Source organism: Trichogramma pretiosum, unplaced genomic scaffold (assembly GCF_000599845.2).
Source record: "Trichogramma pretiosum strain Unisexual culture from Peru unplaced genomic scaffold, Tpre_2.0 scaffold98, whole genome shotgun sequence".
Classification (NCBI taxonomy): Eukaryota; Metazoa; Arthropoda; class Insecta; order Hymenoptera; family Trichogrammatidae; genus Trichogramma; species Trichogramma pretiosum.
This window is the reverse complement of record NW_019641709.1, coordinates 161,603-176,789: the sequence shown is the minus strand read 5'-3', so window position 1 is coordinate 176,789 and position 15,187 is coordinate 161,603. Positions and strand designations below refer to the sequence as shown.

The 15,187-nt window shown below is 41.3% G+C and overlaps 1 protein-coding gene across 1 annotated transcript; it reads right to left on the bottom strand.

Moving 5' to 3' along the window:
• Positions 1 to 1,704: 1,704 nt before the first annotated feature.
• LOC106649140 (protein bunched, class 2/F/G isoform-like) lies at positions 1,705 to 8,811 on the bottom strand. The gene is made up of 8 exons (XM_023463143.1): positions 8,558 to 8,811; positions 6,244 to 6,717; positions 4,359 to 5,297; positions 3,219 to 3,732; positions 2,717 to 3,134; positions 2,283 to 2,626; positions 1,837 to 2,206; positions 1,705 to 1,794 (listed from the first exon to the last, which is right to left on the bottom strand). Exons 2-8 carry the CDS (start codon positions 6,464 to 6,466, stop codon positions 1,705 to 1,707), a joined length of 2,898 nt encoding a protein of 965 aa, XP_023318911.1. The 5' UTR covers positions 6,467 to 6,717; positions 8,558 to 8,811.
• Between the last annotated feature and the right edge of the window lie 6,376 nt (positions 8,812 to 15,187).

The window sequence follows — 15,187 nt, the reverse complement described above, 5'->3', positions numbered from 1 at the left end:
AAAGAATAAGTTAAACATATGTAGGCTTTAATATTGTACTATAAAAAATGTAGATCTTTAGTTGGAAACCAAATAAAGAAAATGATTTTCCTCTTATTTGTTCTATTTATCTTTCTTCTTATCCAAAATGTAATCTTGGGAGTAAAAATAAAAATAAGTAGTATAAAAGTTTTAAAATTATAAATTTTTTATTAGGCTTGAAATAATGTAACATAATCTTTCTCTAGAATGCGAATTCGTAAAAAATTTTTTCAAAAAATGGCTCGCGCATGCTTGATATAAACTCGAGCTTGTCCAGCTCTCACAATTGAAATTATTATCATTAATTTTCGTCATTCACTTGTGTGTTACGCACCAGCTTATAAAAGAAAAAATTGTTCTAAACAAGCGTCGGTGTAGCTCTATAAATTACGAGACGGTCATTGGAATTTCAATTAAATGCATGACTTTTAATGCAACAACTAATTAAAATGTTAAGCGAAGTATCGAATCACTTGACTATAATAGGTTAATTTAGATATTATTTTTATATAATCTTCACAATATTACATACGCATTTTCTTTGGAGATATCAACTTTGAAGCATTGTAACTTTGATTCCATTGACAGGTTGTTCATGTTTTGTTTTCTACTAGCGAGTAAGTGGCTTTGGTATTTTTTTCCTCATTCAACAGAAGTTCTTTAACTATTATCTTTTACTTTAACCGATCGTAATAATTCATATATGGCAGCCAATGTTAAATTCGTTAGATGGATTCGATAATACGTGATTAAAAGTGGATTTTGGCCTCTAGCTGCCCAATGGGTTATTTATTATATATAATTATCATTATCCATTAGTTTACAATTATCATCCGTATGCAAAAATTTTTATCACTTATTTTTTCGTTTGTATACAGCTATTTTTTTTACAGTAAAAAAAGCAAAGCACTTCCACTTATTTTGTAATTCGCAATTCCTCCCTTATAATTAAATTTACTTATGTTTTTTGTCGGGTTTATATGCTGACTCGCAGCGTAAATCGTTCGTTTTGTCAAGTCCAAAAAATATATGCTGTATGTATCGAAATAAAATTCGTGTATCGAAATTAAAAAACGTTAAAATATAAATTATTTATATTATTCATAAATGACAAGATAGAATTCAGTTTTGTATTCAATTTTGTCGAATTACGTATTGTATGCATAAATTCATCGAACCATGCCGTTTATAAAACATTAAAACGAAATAAACAATTCATGTAATATATTATATAAAATTATCTACGCACTCTGTATCACTCTTCTCGTGGTTATATTTCAGTCGAACTACTTTTAATAGTGCTCCATTCTTTGTTTCCTTTTTTTCCTTTGTACAGAATTCGAAAAAAAGAAAAAAAAGCAAGAAAGAAATACAAGAAAAAGAGACAGACAGAAATCATAAAAACAGAATGAAAACTTACTAAACGCACTATCATTATGTATATTTAATATAATAAATCTCATTATTTATACATTTCTAAAAATCGTTAAGTTATATACAATAATTATATCACCATTATACGTTAGACGGCGGATAACAGCACGGAGAGGTTCAGTAGCTTCACATGATGGTGTTAACTGATCTCTTTATATTGTTCAACAGCGGTATAGTTATACATTGTCTTCGATGAAAAACAGTTTTTTTACGCGGAAGTGTTATTTACACGGAATTGTCTGTCATTTACTACTGACCACTGCCTTGAGTATTGTTCATATTTAACTGTTGCTGTGTCTGAGGCGGTTGCTGTTGTTGCAACTGTTGCTGTTGCTGTTGCTGTTGCGGCGGTGGTTGTTGTTGTTGTTGTTGTTGTTGTTGTTGTTGTTGTTGTTGTTGTTGCTGCTGCTGCTGTTGCTGCTGTTGTTGCGGTGATTGCTGCTGCTGTGGTTGGGACGGTTGTTGTTGCTGCGGAGCCTGCTGTGGCTGCTGTTGTTGCTGTTGTTGCGCTTGTTGTGCCTGTTGCTGTTTCGCAAGCACTTGGCTCAATTGAGACAAGACATCAGGCGACGCATGAGCTTTCAACAACATATTTTCGGCTTCCAATTGATTTATCCTATCCATCAGTTCGGCAATTTTTTCTTTGAGCACTTCAACTTCCTCTCGCACAGCGAACATTAAATGACTTTTCACAAGATCCATGGCTTGTTCTATTTTATTGTCAATCGCAACTGCTCCCGTACCAGATAAGCTGCAAAGAAAAATTTCACGTTAATAATTTTTCTTCTGCCTAACGTTACGAAAATACCTGAACGCGGTCAACAAACCTTTCATTGTCCTCCTTGGCTGGCTCGCCCCCGTCGTTAATTTTATTAACTTCAGCCAGCGACTCCAGCAGTGCAGCTTCTACAGCCGAATTGGGAATTATTATACCCGTTGCCAAAGAGTCCTGCTCGGCATCGGTTTGCTGTTGATGTTGCTGCTGTTGCTGTTGCTGCTGTTGTTGCTGTTGTTGCTGCTGCTGTGGTGGCGGTGGTTGATGATACTGCATATTACTTTGCTGTAAGCCACCGACCATTTGCACTTGAGAAGCTCCCGCTGAGCTAGGCGCCGAGCTCATGTCATGCACGTGCTGCTGCTGTTGCTGTGGTTGAGCAATTTGTCCCATCACCTAGAGGGTAAAAATTACAAATCGTAAGAATTGAAAACAGATTAATGATTATTTTTTGTCAATGATTTGCAATTGGACTTCAGGACGTACTTGCGAGTGCTGTTGCATTTGCTGGGGCTGGGGTTGCTGCTGCTGCTGCTGTTGGTTGGGAGACGAACCCGATTGAGGAACTTTATGTAAACACGCCATATTCTGCATCGCAGTCTGCATGGGGTCTTGCATCTGTTGCGCCGGCGACGTCGACGGCTGCTGCTGTTGCTGCTGCGTCAACAACATATTGGTCTGGGAACTTTGAGACGGAGAGCTGGCGGCAACATTTGGTGCCTGCATCATATTTTGACCTTGCGAGTTCACGTGGACGAACGACGTTTCGTCATTGGGATGAGGCGGTAAGGTCTGCTGTTGTTGCTGTTGCGGTTGTTGTTGCTGCTGCTGCTGCTGCTGTTGCTGCTGTTGAGGTGCTTGTTGTTGTTGAGCTGAAACGTTATTACTGGCTTGCGCAACAGACCTACAAAAGTACAAAAGTATAAAAAATATGGAAGAAAGGAACATTGATTAAGTTCAATTTACAATATTCGAAAAATCGACTTACACTCCCTGCTGATTCAGAATAGGAATGCTTCCTGGGGGCATACTCTGCGGTGGCTGCGGCTGTACTAAGCTCGGAGCCGTGTGCGTTAATTGCAAATTATTTGGTAACGTCGCACCCTGACTCGGTTGGTGTTGCTGCTGCTGAGGTTGTTGCTGCTGTTGCGCATTAGACGACTGGTAATATTGCTGCTGCGGCACCTGTTGCTGCTGCTGCATCTGTTGCATCGTTTGATGCATGGTACCGTTCGCGTCCACCGTCACACCACCGGCGCCGACGCTGTTTTCGTCCATACTCATTTGCTGCTGCTGCTTGTCGGGAATGATCTTTCCCGACTCCAGGACACCGTACGAGATGCATACCTCGTTTGGATCCGTGGAATTTTTCGTCACGGTCACGCCGCCGCCGCCGCCCGGATTGACCGAGGCCTGGTCCAGGTAATCCATGCAGGTCCATCGGCCGCGCTTGTACGGATCCGTGCTCTCGATTTTGACGACCTTGAATCGCTCGTTCCTCCCTGTGAATGGAGAATCACACAAAAGAATAATCAATTACGTTATCAAGTTAAATTGGATCCTGTCCTACATCTTATCATTTATGAAGTCGATCGGCGCGCACACACCGCAGCGGAGCGTGTGTCTCTCTATCGGTGCAGCAACGAAAAAGAAGTAATAACAACGCGATGCGACGCGTGTCTCGTCTTGCACGCGCGCACTCGCGCGAATGCTTAATATTCGGTGTAACGCGCGCGCGAATCGACGCTCGTCCGTCCGTTCGTCCGTCCGCGAGTTACACACACGTTCTCTTATCTGAGCCGACACGTCATTTTTATATGTTGCGCAAGTCCCCCTTCGGCGGCTACACACACTTGTCGTCGTCGTCTCTCGTGCGTGGGCAATTTCAGTCCGACGACGGGTGACCGAGAGAACATTGTAATAGGGGACCTCCTCTCCTCTACTATAGAGAGAGAGACGAACGATCTTTTTATGTACAGGCGCGCGCGCGTTTCGTTCCTGTGTCAATCTAATTAGCCGCACACGCACACGCACACGCACACGACTCGACTCCAGAGAATGAATGAAACGCAGAAAAGAGATAATAAAGAGAGAAAGAGAGGAGCGGCTGTGGTGCCTCTCGTCGTACCGTGCGAGTGTACTTCGCGCAGGTCGGCGTCTTGCTTGGTACTGGCCGACAGCAGATTGATGATGTTGTTGTCCGTCACGGCGGTGACCATCTCCAGGGCGTTGATGTCGTTGGCGTTGATCGTCGTGGAGTTGCCCGGGTGCAGGCAGCCGCTCGCCTCGGACGAGGGCACTATGGCCAGGCCGTACTGCGAGCTGGTCGGTATGACGGGCGCCGTGCTCAGCGCCGAGTTGCTCGTGTTGAAGAACACGTCGTCCTTGGAGAACGTGTCCTCGGAGTAGCTCGTCGTCGGGGTGGTGCGCTCCGTGTCCGTCGTCGTGTCGCCTCCGTTGCCGCCCAGCCGCGTGGAGTTCTGCTCGCAGCTCGTGTTGTCGTCCGTGTGCGACTCGTCGAGGTCGTCGTTCGAGTCCTCGCCGGCGTCGTTGCTCATGCGGCAGCCCACCGTCACGCTGGTTATCTGAAACGAGGACGTCTTCTTGGTGCGCTGCTGCGGGCTGCCGGTGCTGCTACCGCTCGAGGCGGCGAGGTTCTGTTGCTGCTGCTGTTGCTGTTGACTTTGGCTTTGGCTGCTACCGCTGCTGTTGTTGACGAGGACATTGTTGTTACTGCTGCCACTGCCGCTCTGTACCGTGGTCGCCGTGGTCGTGCCCGTCGAGGTCGTCGTCGTCGCCGTTATTAACGTGCCGGCGAGTAGGCTCTGCTGGTGATGGTGCGGATGCTGATGCGACGGTAGCATGGTCTCCACGAGGCTGCTGCGGTGATGATGCGGATGATGGTGGTGCTGCGGATGGTGCTGCTGCTGCTGCTGCTGCTGCTGTTGATGTTGTTGATGTTGATGTTGTTGATGCTGCTGAGGATGCTGTTGATGCTGCTGCTGATGATGCTGATACTGTGCAGTATGATGAAGGCGTTGCTGCTGCTGCTGCTGCTGATTTCTGCCTGCAATGAAAAGACAGAAGAGCGTGTGATTCGGAGATTCAAATTTACCGCCTCGTGTGTGCGCGCGCGATCGCCGGCAACGCACATATCCCGTGCACGACCTTGACTGCAGTGTACTCGAAAGAATTCGGGAGATAAAAAGAGAGGCGCGCACGGAGAGGAGAGCTCTCTCGCTTAAATATTATTATATTATTACATATATAGAGCCGCGCGCGCGATATAAATAAAAGGCGAATTATGAAATATAAAATAGCTGCTACTAGCCGCTTGAAACATTACTCAATAGCATCTCTCTCCGTCCGACGACGATGGGCTTCATGCTGATTACCGACTTCCTTCAATATAAAATGCTACACACAACGCGCACACGTACACGCTGCTCTCGACACCGAATATTAGTATAAACTCTCGGCGCGCGGACACATAATATACAGACGCAGACACACAGACAGACAGACCACTCGCGAATCTCTCTTTGCAATATCCACCTTTGCGTGCGTGCACGACTCGGAATATCTTTTTCATAATGTATAAATAGATGAGAGAGCGATCGATTAAACATATGCACGTGTGCCGCTGCCGCGACGTTGTCTACGCCTCTCTCTCTCTCTCTCTCTCTCCCCGCTCTCTCGCCGTCCGCTACCGTCCGCGATGTTATATACTTTAATAATATTGTGTATGTGAAATTTCGGAAAATTTTTTTGCTGGTCGATCGCAACACAATAGCGCAACTAACAGCAGCTGCTTATACTTTTAACTCAATGACTTGCGTACGCGAACGACCAAAGTACTTTGACGCAATCTGTGTTTATAGGCGATGGATAAATTCAGTTAGAGAGCTATTAATGCCGATTGATTTTTCATTACGACGCGCGCGAGATTATGTAAGTTCGACGATACTCGCCCCCCCAAGGTCCAAGATCTTAAAAAGGGTTTAATTACGTACCAGAATTTTCAACGGGCTCGCCGAGCCTCATGGTCTCCGAGGTGGTACGATGCACCGGCGCCGAGATCTTTCTCACGGGGACCTGTCCCGCAGGTCCTCCTCCGTGATGATGATGACCCATCGTCACGCTGGTCGTCGTGGTCGCCCCCCCGTGCTGCTTAGCGATCTGGCTCAGGGACGTGGTGGTGGCGGGCTTGCGTATGATATTGTTGTGATCTGCCATAATTGCTGCTGCGATGGGTATCGTCGTCTGGAGTGACCTTCGATTAGCAATTCTTTATCGATGATATCCTGGCGAACATCTGCCCGCTGCTACTGCTACCGTTGCTTTTCTTAGCAATTCGTTGTTGTTGCTGTTGCCTTTGATTAACACCGTGGAAATGAAAAGTCGAAGCGCTTTGTGGTTGACACAGCATTGCAGTTCCAACAAGATTCTATTCGTAGAGAGAGCAGTTAAGTTTCAAAATCCAGCACCTGTAAAAATTAATGAGTTCAATTAGACATTCTTCAAAGCAGATATATCTAATGAAAATAATCAATGTTTTGACACATGAATTCTATCTCTAGACGTATAACTTTTCAAGAAACATTGTGGATCTTGAGATTGCTATTATTCAATCAGCAGCACCTTAATCATTTTATTACCATATGAATCATAAGTTTTAAGTAATTTACATAACTATTCAAACCAATTGAATCATTAACTTGAAGCTTCATTGTAGATAATAATTATCCAGGCAAGAAGTAAGTGAGTTCAAGTGAAAACTATTTGATTCTTTTATCTATTCAAACTATAATTGGTAATGAACAAATGTCAAGGCTAAATATATGATGAAAGAAACAAGATCAACTAGGTAATAATACAAGTATCGCGAGCTTGTCTTTGAGTAGGGAAAACCACAAAAATTATTCAATCAAATTTAAAATGCGCACCAATTGGTAAATTAACAACATTAGAGTCAATTAAAGAGGATAAGCTCAATTATAGTATCTATTTATTGGCAATGCATTTGAAAATCTACTAGATACGTAACTGAATTTATTTCTAGTCTTTAAATACTAGTGATTGTAGAAGAACTTAACCTCACTTATGCATCAGCAACTTGAGCTTTCATACAAATTTCACTTTTGCTTGAGAAAATTTATCACAAGCTAGTCTCATCATATTTACACGTTTAATAAGAAAAAAAAACAAAAGAACACACATTGGAATTAATTATTAATCAATGCTTTGCAATCAAAAGAAGACTTTTAAATTATTCAAATCTTTAACAGCGATGATAACAAATGCAAACAATTTGGATAATGTTCATACGAGTTAGCTCATTTCGATTAAGCGATTATGACCAAAGGCTTTTATTATGATAAAACAGAGGGGCAATAAAGTCAAACTTAACGTTATTATTCAAATATGTCAACCTGAGAAATTTTTTGATGCGCACGATAAATATGAATAAGTTGCTTGTTTCACTTGTCAATCACAGTATCGAATTCCAATTTTCTCTGGTTCAAACCAAACAGTCTCCACTAGGCAATAAATCAAACCTGTACTAGCACACAGGAGTTGATTGATACAGGTGAAAATTATCAAATATCTTCAAATCTATTTCACTAAGATAAAGAGACCTCATCAGTAGTCAAAGATCAGCTGCTTTGAATTATGCTTATCTCTCACTCTCTCTCTCTCTTTCTCTCTGACTTTAACGAGAGGCCGAAAATTCACCGCACATAAAGATAGGTGTATAATACATGCAGCAGTCCACCCACACCAAAATAAGATAGACAGAGAGAGAAAGCTGTTCATAACAAAACTGTTAAATAACCTCTCTCCGCTCGGTTGACGACTCACCTCTCGTTAGTTAGCCTTTAACGAGCGTGTATGTGTGTGTATATAAACTATTTACAACGGCTCGTCGTTTTTTTTTTCTTTCTCTCTCTCTCTCTTTCTTTCTCTCGAATCATGCAGTATAAGCGAGATTCTTGGTACGAAGTCGAAATATTTATATTGACACTCACTCACACGCGCGCCGAGCAGCAGCACCACACCACGTTGCCTCTCTCTCTCTCTCTCTTTCTATACACGGACACTATACGATGATATACGGGGGCCTACATCGATGTTACACAGACACACTCACTCGCGTATACACATATTTTTATTATAAGAAATACACAAGCCAGAGATATTATATACTTAATGGTCACACACTCGCGGCACGCATACAACGTATTATATGAGATAAAAAAAGACGCGAAAAACCGAAACGAAAAAAAGGCCAAAACGAAGAAAGAAAGAAAAAAAAACGTCACGCACTCTCAGCTCTGGCCGCTGTGAAGACTACGAGCAGCAGTAGCCCGATGATTATGACAGCTCATTAACAACAGCGGCATTTCTTTGACGCTCTCTTTCTCCTGCAGCTGCAATGCACCTCTAGTCTCTCTCTCTCTCTCTCTCTCTAATACGATTTCTCTGCGCCTTTACGAACTCTCTTTCGGCTGAATACTACTACTACTACTACTACAACTATTCGGTCCACGATGAGAAACAGACTGTTGGTGTGTGCCTATATAGATATCGAGTAAGTTAGGTTTCGTATGTTATATGGCTCTGCGTGTGTGTTCGTACGTGCGTGCGAGCAAGAGAGAGAGAGAGAGGAAAAAGTAACACAGCAACAGCAGAAATTTCGACACCGCTGCTGCTGTCCACGAGCGGCTGGCTGGTTGGCTGGCCTGGTTCGAGCACTTCTTTTTCGTATAAGGGGGCTTGTAAATCATCGATGAATGGCCGAATAATTCGCAATGCCGTTATTATGACAAAAATATTTAATCGCGATCCCGCGGAATTGTTATAATTCGCGTATCAAAGCGACGACGACGATATTTTTCTCTCTCTCTTGCACTCGTCGTTGTCGCACTCCTTCCTGTGCGCGCCGCCGTCTTTCTGTGTCTGTGTGCGTGTTTTTCAGGCGCAGAGTGCTAATGTTGCCAGAACGACTTTATAATCGCGCCCGAAGAGTATCATGTTTTAAAGGCGACACACGACGACGACGACGACGACGATGTGTATATTATGCTATACATGCGTGTATGCATGTATGTATCGATGCATGTATCGTCGATCTTGATTCACGCATCATTCATACGCTATACCAAACATGCAACACATCGAACTGCGTCGTCGATCTCGAGTCTCGATTTATGTCTTTTTTTTGTATTGTATCGCAATTACATTAGTAGTATCATATACGTATACGAGGAGAGCTCGATTCTTAGTCAGAGTCGGTACTCGATCGCAGTGCGCATTAATACAAGTATATAGATGAATAAACAAAACGAAATTACTCATAGAAGAAGGCGCTCGATAATGTATTCATGAGAGAGAGAGAGAGAGAGAGAGAGAGAGAGAGAGAGAAATCTGTTACGCGTGGGTGTGGAGTTTTTTTTTTTGTAAATATGCACGTAAGCACGACGAGCAAACGTTTGCGCTATGTATACTCGGAAAAATGTTTCGTGCTGTCATCGTCCCACTTGTCGAAAAAAAAGAGAGAGAAAGAGAGAGAGAGAACAACGTGTGCTCCGTGCGCGATGCTCGTCCGGTAAAACACAATGCAACGAGAGCTTCGATACGTTTAAGCTAATGCACCGGAGAGAGGAAGAGGAATTGAAAGCGTTCGAAACTCATTTCATCTACTGATTCACGTACCTCTGGGCCGTGCGTTGTGTTATGCTTCCTCCCTTGATGCGCTCTCAATGCTATCGGCACGAGCACAAGCACATCGTCGTCGTCGATTTCGAGGTACGCGCAGAGGACTCGTTGGACATGTTGCGGATCATGCGTCGAGGTACTTTGTATGTACAACAAAATCACAGTCGGAACTCGGAGTTTTAAAAAACTCAGGGCGATGTGCAGTCGGTGATTCAGAAGTACCGCACTCACACACACACACGTCTTCGAGGTTAGGTTCCTCCAACTAACTCTCGGTGATACATATGTATACACAATACACAGCGACGATCGGAGCTAGCAGGCACACGCACAAACACACGAGCAACACTACACTACACTAGCACACGAGTAACAGCAGCAGCCGCAGCCGCAGCCGCGGTATTATATATGTATGCGTAATAAATGTAAACGACCACACGACGACGACGACAACTCGGCGCACACACTTTTTTCACACACTCTCTGCTCGTATAGTCGTCGTTGGTTGCTGCTGTACATGCACACCCAGTGTGTGTGTGTGTGTGTGTGCCGTTTAAAAGAACTACTTTTGATGCTCTTTCTTATATATGAGTAATATCCGTGAGTTTGTGTGTGTGTGCGTTGTATAGCGGGTGCCGCCGCCGCCGCATAACACAACTCCCACGCACGACACGGCGATCTCTCGCGCGCCTGTGTGTTAAATATACACTTGTGTATTATGATTTGATACGTCGTGTGTGTGTGTGTGTGTGTGTGTGGGTGCGATGTGCCGGGGACCGACCGACCGACGATCTATATAGCGAAACTACCGACGGTTGGCAGATACGCCGCCCCGCGAATAATGCCGCTGCCGTCGCCACCGGGCGCGATTTCGGCGGCCGCGCGACTCGCTCGATTATCAAACTCGCTGATAATTTTCGATTATTTTTAAATTTACCCGCTTGCGCCGATATTTTTTTTGCGCAATTTTAGGAATTCGTTCTCTCTCGAGTACGTGCGCGAGGCATTTTTCTTCATTTTCATACTTCAACGAAGACTGATTCTACGGCAACCTACATTTTAATTATCGTTTGGTTTCTACTATGCAATAGATGAATTGTATTGATTTATTTTATGACGTGCTTATGCCAGATTGATTAATTATTGTAGTACCATAATTTGATGTACACATTTCATTACATTTTTATAATATATTTTAATAAATTCTTTCAATTTTAAACGTTATTCTTGGTCACTCAAGTTTTTACTCGTCTACTTAGATTGAGTAAATTACTTAATTCAAATTTTCAAAATTTTACAAAATAAATATTTATTTGAATGCAACTTTAAATCGAGTAATATTCTCAATTTAATTAAAAATATATAGGATGGGACACAAGAAGAAAACATATGGTACTAATACTTTCATGCTTATACTTTACGGGATCGTTTGTACTTTACGCGATAGTTATCTATCTTTTACAATTATTTACTAATAATTTTAGTTAAGTACTATTAACATTATTATTGATGATATTTGTTGCAAAGCCCGCCGTCGACCAGCATAAATTTGCGGAGAAGAAGTTCGACTTTCGTCCCTTGTCACGTAATATACTATTTTTTGCGACAAGAATCATATTTAAGCTTTCAAACGGATTATAAAAAAATCCCCATCAGATTTGATATAATTCTAACAAGTTATAAAAAAAATGCATTAAAACTGCATAAAAGTTCATTTTAATGCATAGACAAATAAAACAATGCAACGACAATCATATTTAAGGTCCCCGACCGATTATTCAAAAAAATCCCGTCAAATGTGATCAAATTCTTATGATTTAAGAAAAATGCATATAAAGTGCCTAAAAGTGCATTCTAATGCATAAACGAAAAAAACAATGCAACGACAATCATATTTAAGGCCCCCGACAGATTAATCAAAAAAATCCCATCAAATTTGGGCAAATTCCCATAATTTTGAAAAAATGCATTTAAAATGCATAAAAGTGCATAAAGGGTTGAGCAATCGAGATTATGAATGTCATTAGATCTTTGTCTAGCATCCCTTATCAACTCCCTAAATTTTCAAAAAGATCGATCCAGCAGTACTCATGGTACCGCGTCTATAAAAAACCCTCGCAAAATCACGGGAGTTCATGCAGGAATGACTTCGCTTCGCTCAGCATAATTACGTCGAATGAAATGGACACACCCATTTTAATGCGATACAAAAAATTGTATCAAAAATAAATTAACGGAAGTGAAAATTCGAATGACTTTACCTTTTCAGAAAATTTTTTTCTGAGATTATTGATTTTTAATTTCATTTGCTGATTGGCTTTTGAGCAGCTTGTTCTTAAGTAGCTACTGATTGATTTTTGTAAAATCAATTTCGTTTTTTCATTTATATCTTCTTGTGATCCATGATATCGGATCGAAAATCGTTACTTCCGAGCTCCGAAAAATCACAGTACCAACAATATTCGCCGTTGCTTATGAGTAAAAACACAGTAAAAAACGCTATGAAAAAAAACCTTTTTATAAAATGCCATGAAAAAAAAACACACATTGTCGGATGCCGTGAAGAAAAACACACCTCATTGAAACGTTAAGAATAAAAACATACCTCGTTTAACCGCCGTGAAGAAAAACACCTCATCGAAATGCCGTGAAGAAAAACACATCGAATCACGATTTAACGAATCACGTCGAAAATATCTTAGTTTTTCATAGAGGTGTGTTTTTCTTCTCGGCGTTTCAATGAGGTGTGATTTTTTTCACAGCGTTTCAATTAGGTGTGTTTTTCTTCGCGGCATCCAATGAGATGTGTTTTTTTTCACAGTATTTCGTTACGGTAGACTTAGGACCCTCGATCGGATATTGAAAGGATAACTTAATTTCTTGAGAAAAAAATTAATTGATTGTATTCTCACGAGAATTAGGTTGCAGTGATCTATATAATACACGACTTAAAAAAATTATCGCAACAAAAAATTTCATCGCAATTTGGTCAATTTTCATATGCTTGTATCTTGGTCTATTTTTATCGTATCGGAACGAAAATTTTTTTTGGTCTCTTGAAAAGTTTGTCTTCCTTAAATCTATGTATTATCTATGTATTATGTATGGGTTCGAGTCAATATCGAGTTAGCAGTAGTATTTAATCGCAACACTGAACAATAATGAAAAAAATTGATTGTTTAAACATGTCCATGGACTACAGTAATTAGTTGATCAAAATCTAACACATACCATCGCAAAGTACTCTCTTCAACGAGTAATTTACAACAAATAGAGCTCTTTACGATAATTTTTACACCGTGTAGATCTTTTTGAAAGTACTATTTACGCGCGCAAAAATCCCAAAAAATCGAGTCGATTGCCGCTAAAGGTCGGATTTTCGAAATTTCATTTCTGTAAGGGGTACCTTGAATATTTCATTAAATTCATATTTTATTACGTTCAATTTTTCAAATGATTTCTAAAAAATACGAAAATCAGATTTTGTTCATTTTACTATCGTTACTTTTTGTCTCAACAATAAGTGGGTGAAATAATGTGTAAAAGATATTCTAAGCCACTCGCGGTTGAAATCTCATAAAGATTGATTGACAATATAAGATTGAGCAAGTACGCGGGCATCGAAATTTCGGCCAAAAACGAGTATCGAGTCTAGTCACGATGTTGTTATTTTCTTTTGCTTCTTCGTTCGGCCGAGAGTAATATAGTCGATAATTACTGGGTCAACGATAAAAATTAATTCGCCACAAGGTCGCGATGTGCGAACGTGACCGATACGTCTCATTGAGCGATTTAATTACACCGCGCGGAGATTCGATTGCATCGACGATCGATATTTTTCCAGAGAGAAAGAGAAAAAAAAGGAATCAATGATAACTCGACGCGCCGGACTGGAATAAAATATATAAAAAATTACGTCGCATCGCTTATACATGGTTGCAGAGGTGATTTATAAAAAGATGAAAATGAAAAAAAACGTTGTCGAAACGTAAAGAGCAGTCGAGTCGGATCGTGCAACAATTAGAAGACCAGCGCGATACGTATCGGTGAGTATATAGTATGAAGTTTCGCGGTTTTGTCGATATAAAGAGCTAAAAATACAAATATTACGCGAGTTAATTTCAATTTTCTGCTGCTGTAAGTATCGGATCTGAATAACACTCCGTATTGGCTCGAAAATCGCGAACGCATAGGCATTTATTAATAATGTTAATAAATAACGCAACACACGTGCTTCGCAAATAATATAGATCGAGCGTCAGGGAAGGGGGGTGAATTTCTTCTCTCTCTCTCTCTCTCTCTTTTGGACGTGAATTACGAATGGAGTCGTGCCGAGACACCACACAATCGGTCGATTGTGGCACATTATTAAATTTCTCGCGCTCTGGCTCTCTGTCCGCTAATTCATAATATTTTAGAATTAGCATATTACATCGGTCGGTGCGACGACGACGACGTCGGTCTGCACCGCAGCCAGGAAAATAATTGCCAAATTGCATTAATTGTGTCACGCATCGCTCGCCAGAATTAATTTCTTGGATTATCGTGTATATTATAATTCGCGTCACCACTACAGAGACAGATAGGAAATCATATTTTTTGTTTCAATTTCATTTTTTGACTATCACGGTGGACACGTGATATAGCATATATCGCCGTTGCTTACGAGTAAAAACACACATCATCGAAGCGCCGTGAAAAAAAACACACCTCTTTGGATACCATGAAAAAAAACACACCTCTTTGGAACGCTGCGAAAAAAAACACACCTAATCGGAGCGCTGCGAAAAAAAACACACCTCATAGAATGCCATGAAAAAAAACACAGCACATTGGATGCCGCGAAAAAAAACACAGCTCACTGGATGCCGCGAAAAAAAAACACACCGAATCGAAATTTGTTGCGTTTTTATTCTGCTGTGTTTTTTTCGCGGCATCCAATGAGCTGTGTTTTTTTTCGTAGCGTTTTTCACTGTGTTTTTACTCGTAAGCAACGGCGATATATACATTTAATACATAGAGAGAGCTTTATTTATTTATTTTTATCAATTCTTCCACGTGCCTCGTGTGAGCGATTATTTCGCGACTCTCGGGGGTCTTCGACCCGACCAGTAGATATCTCTCACCTTCAGGCTGCACGGAGTGCCAAAAAGAAAAAGAAGATCTAATCTCGCTCTCAACGAGTCCGCAGTTGTTTCGCGCGCTCGCGTGTAAATATTTTTAGTTTTTATACGCGTG

Coding starts and splice junctions, on each gene's coding strand:
- LOC106649140 (XM_023463143.1), bottom strand. CDS start 6,466: ATGGCAGATCACAACAATATCATACGCAAGCCCGCCACCACCACGTCC. Junction 2,627..2,716: donor AAATGCAACAGCACTCGCAA/GTACGTCCTGAA, acceptor TTTACCCTCTAG/GTGATGGGACAAATTGCTCA. Junction 1,795..1,836: donor AACAACAACAACAACAACAA/CAACAACAACAA, acceptor CCGCCGCAACAG/CAACAGCAACAGCAACAGTT.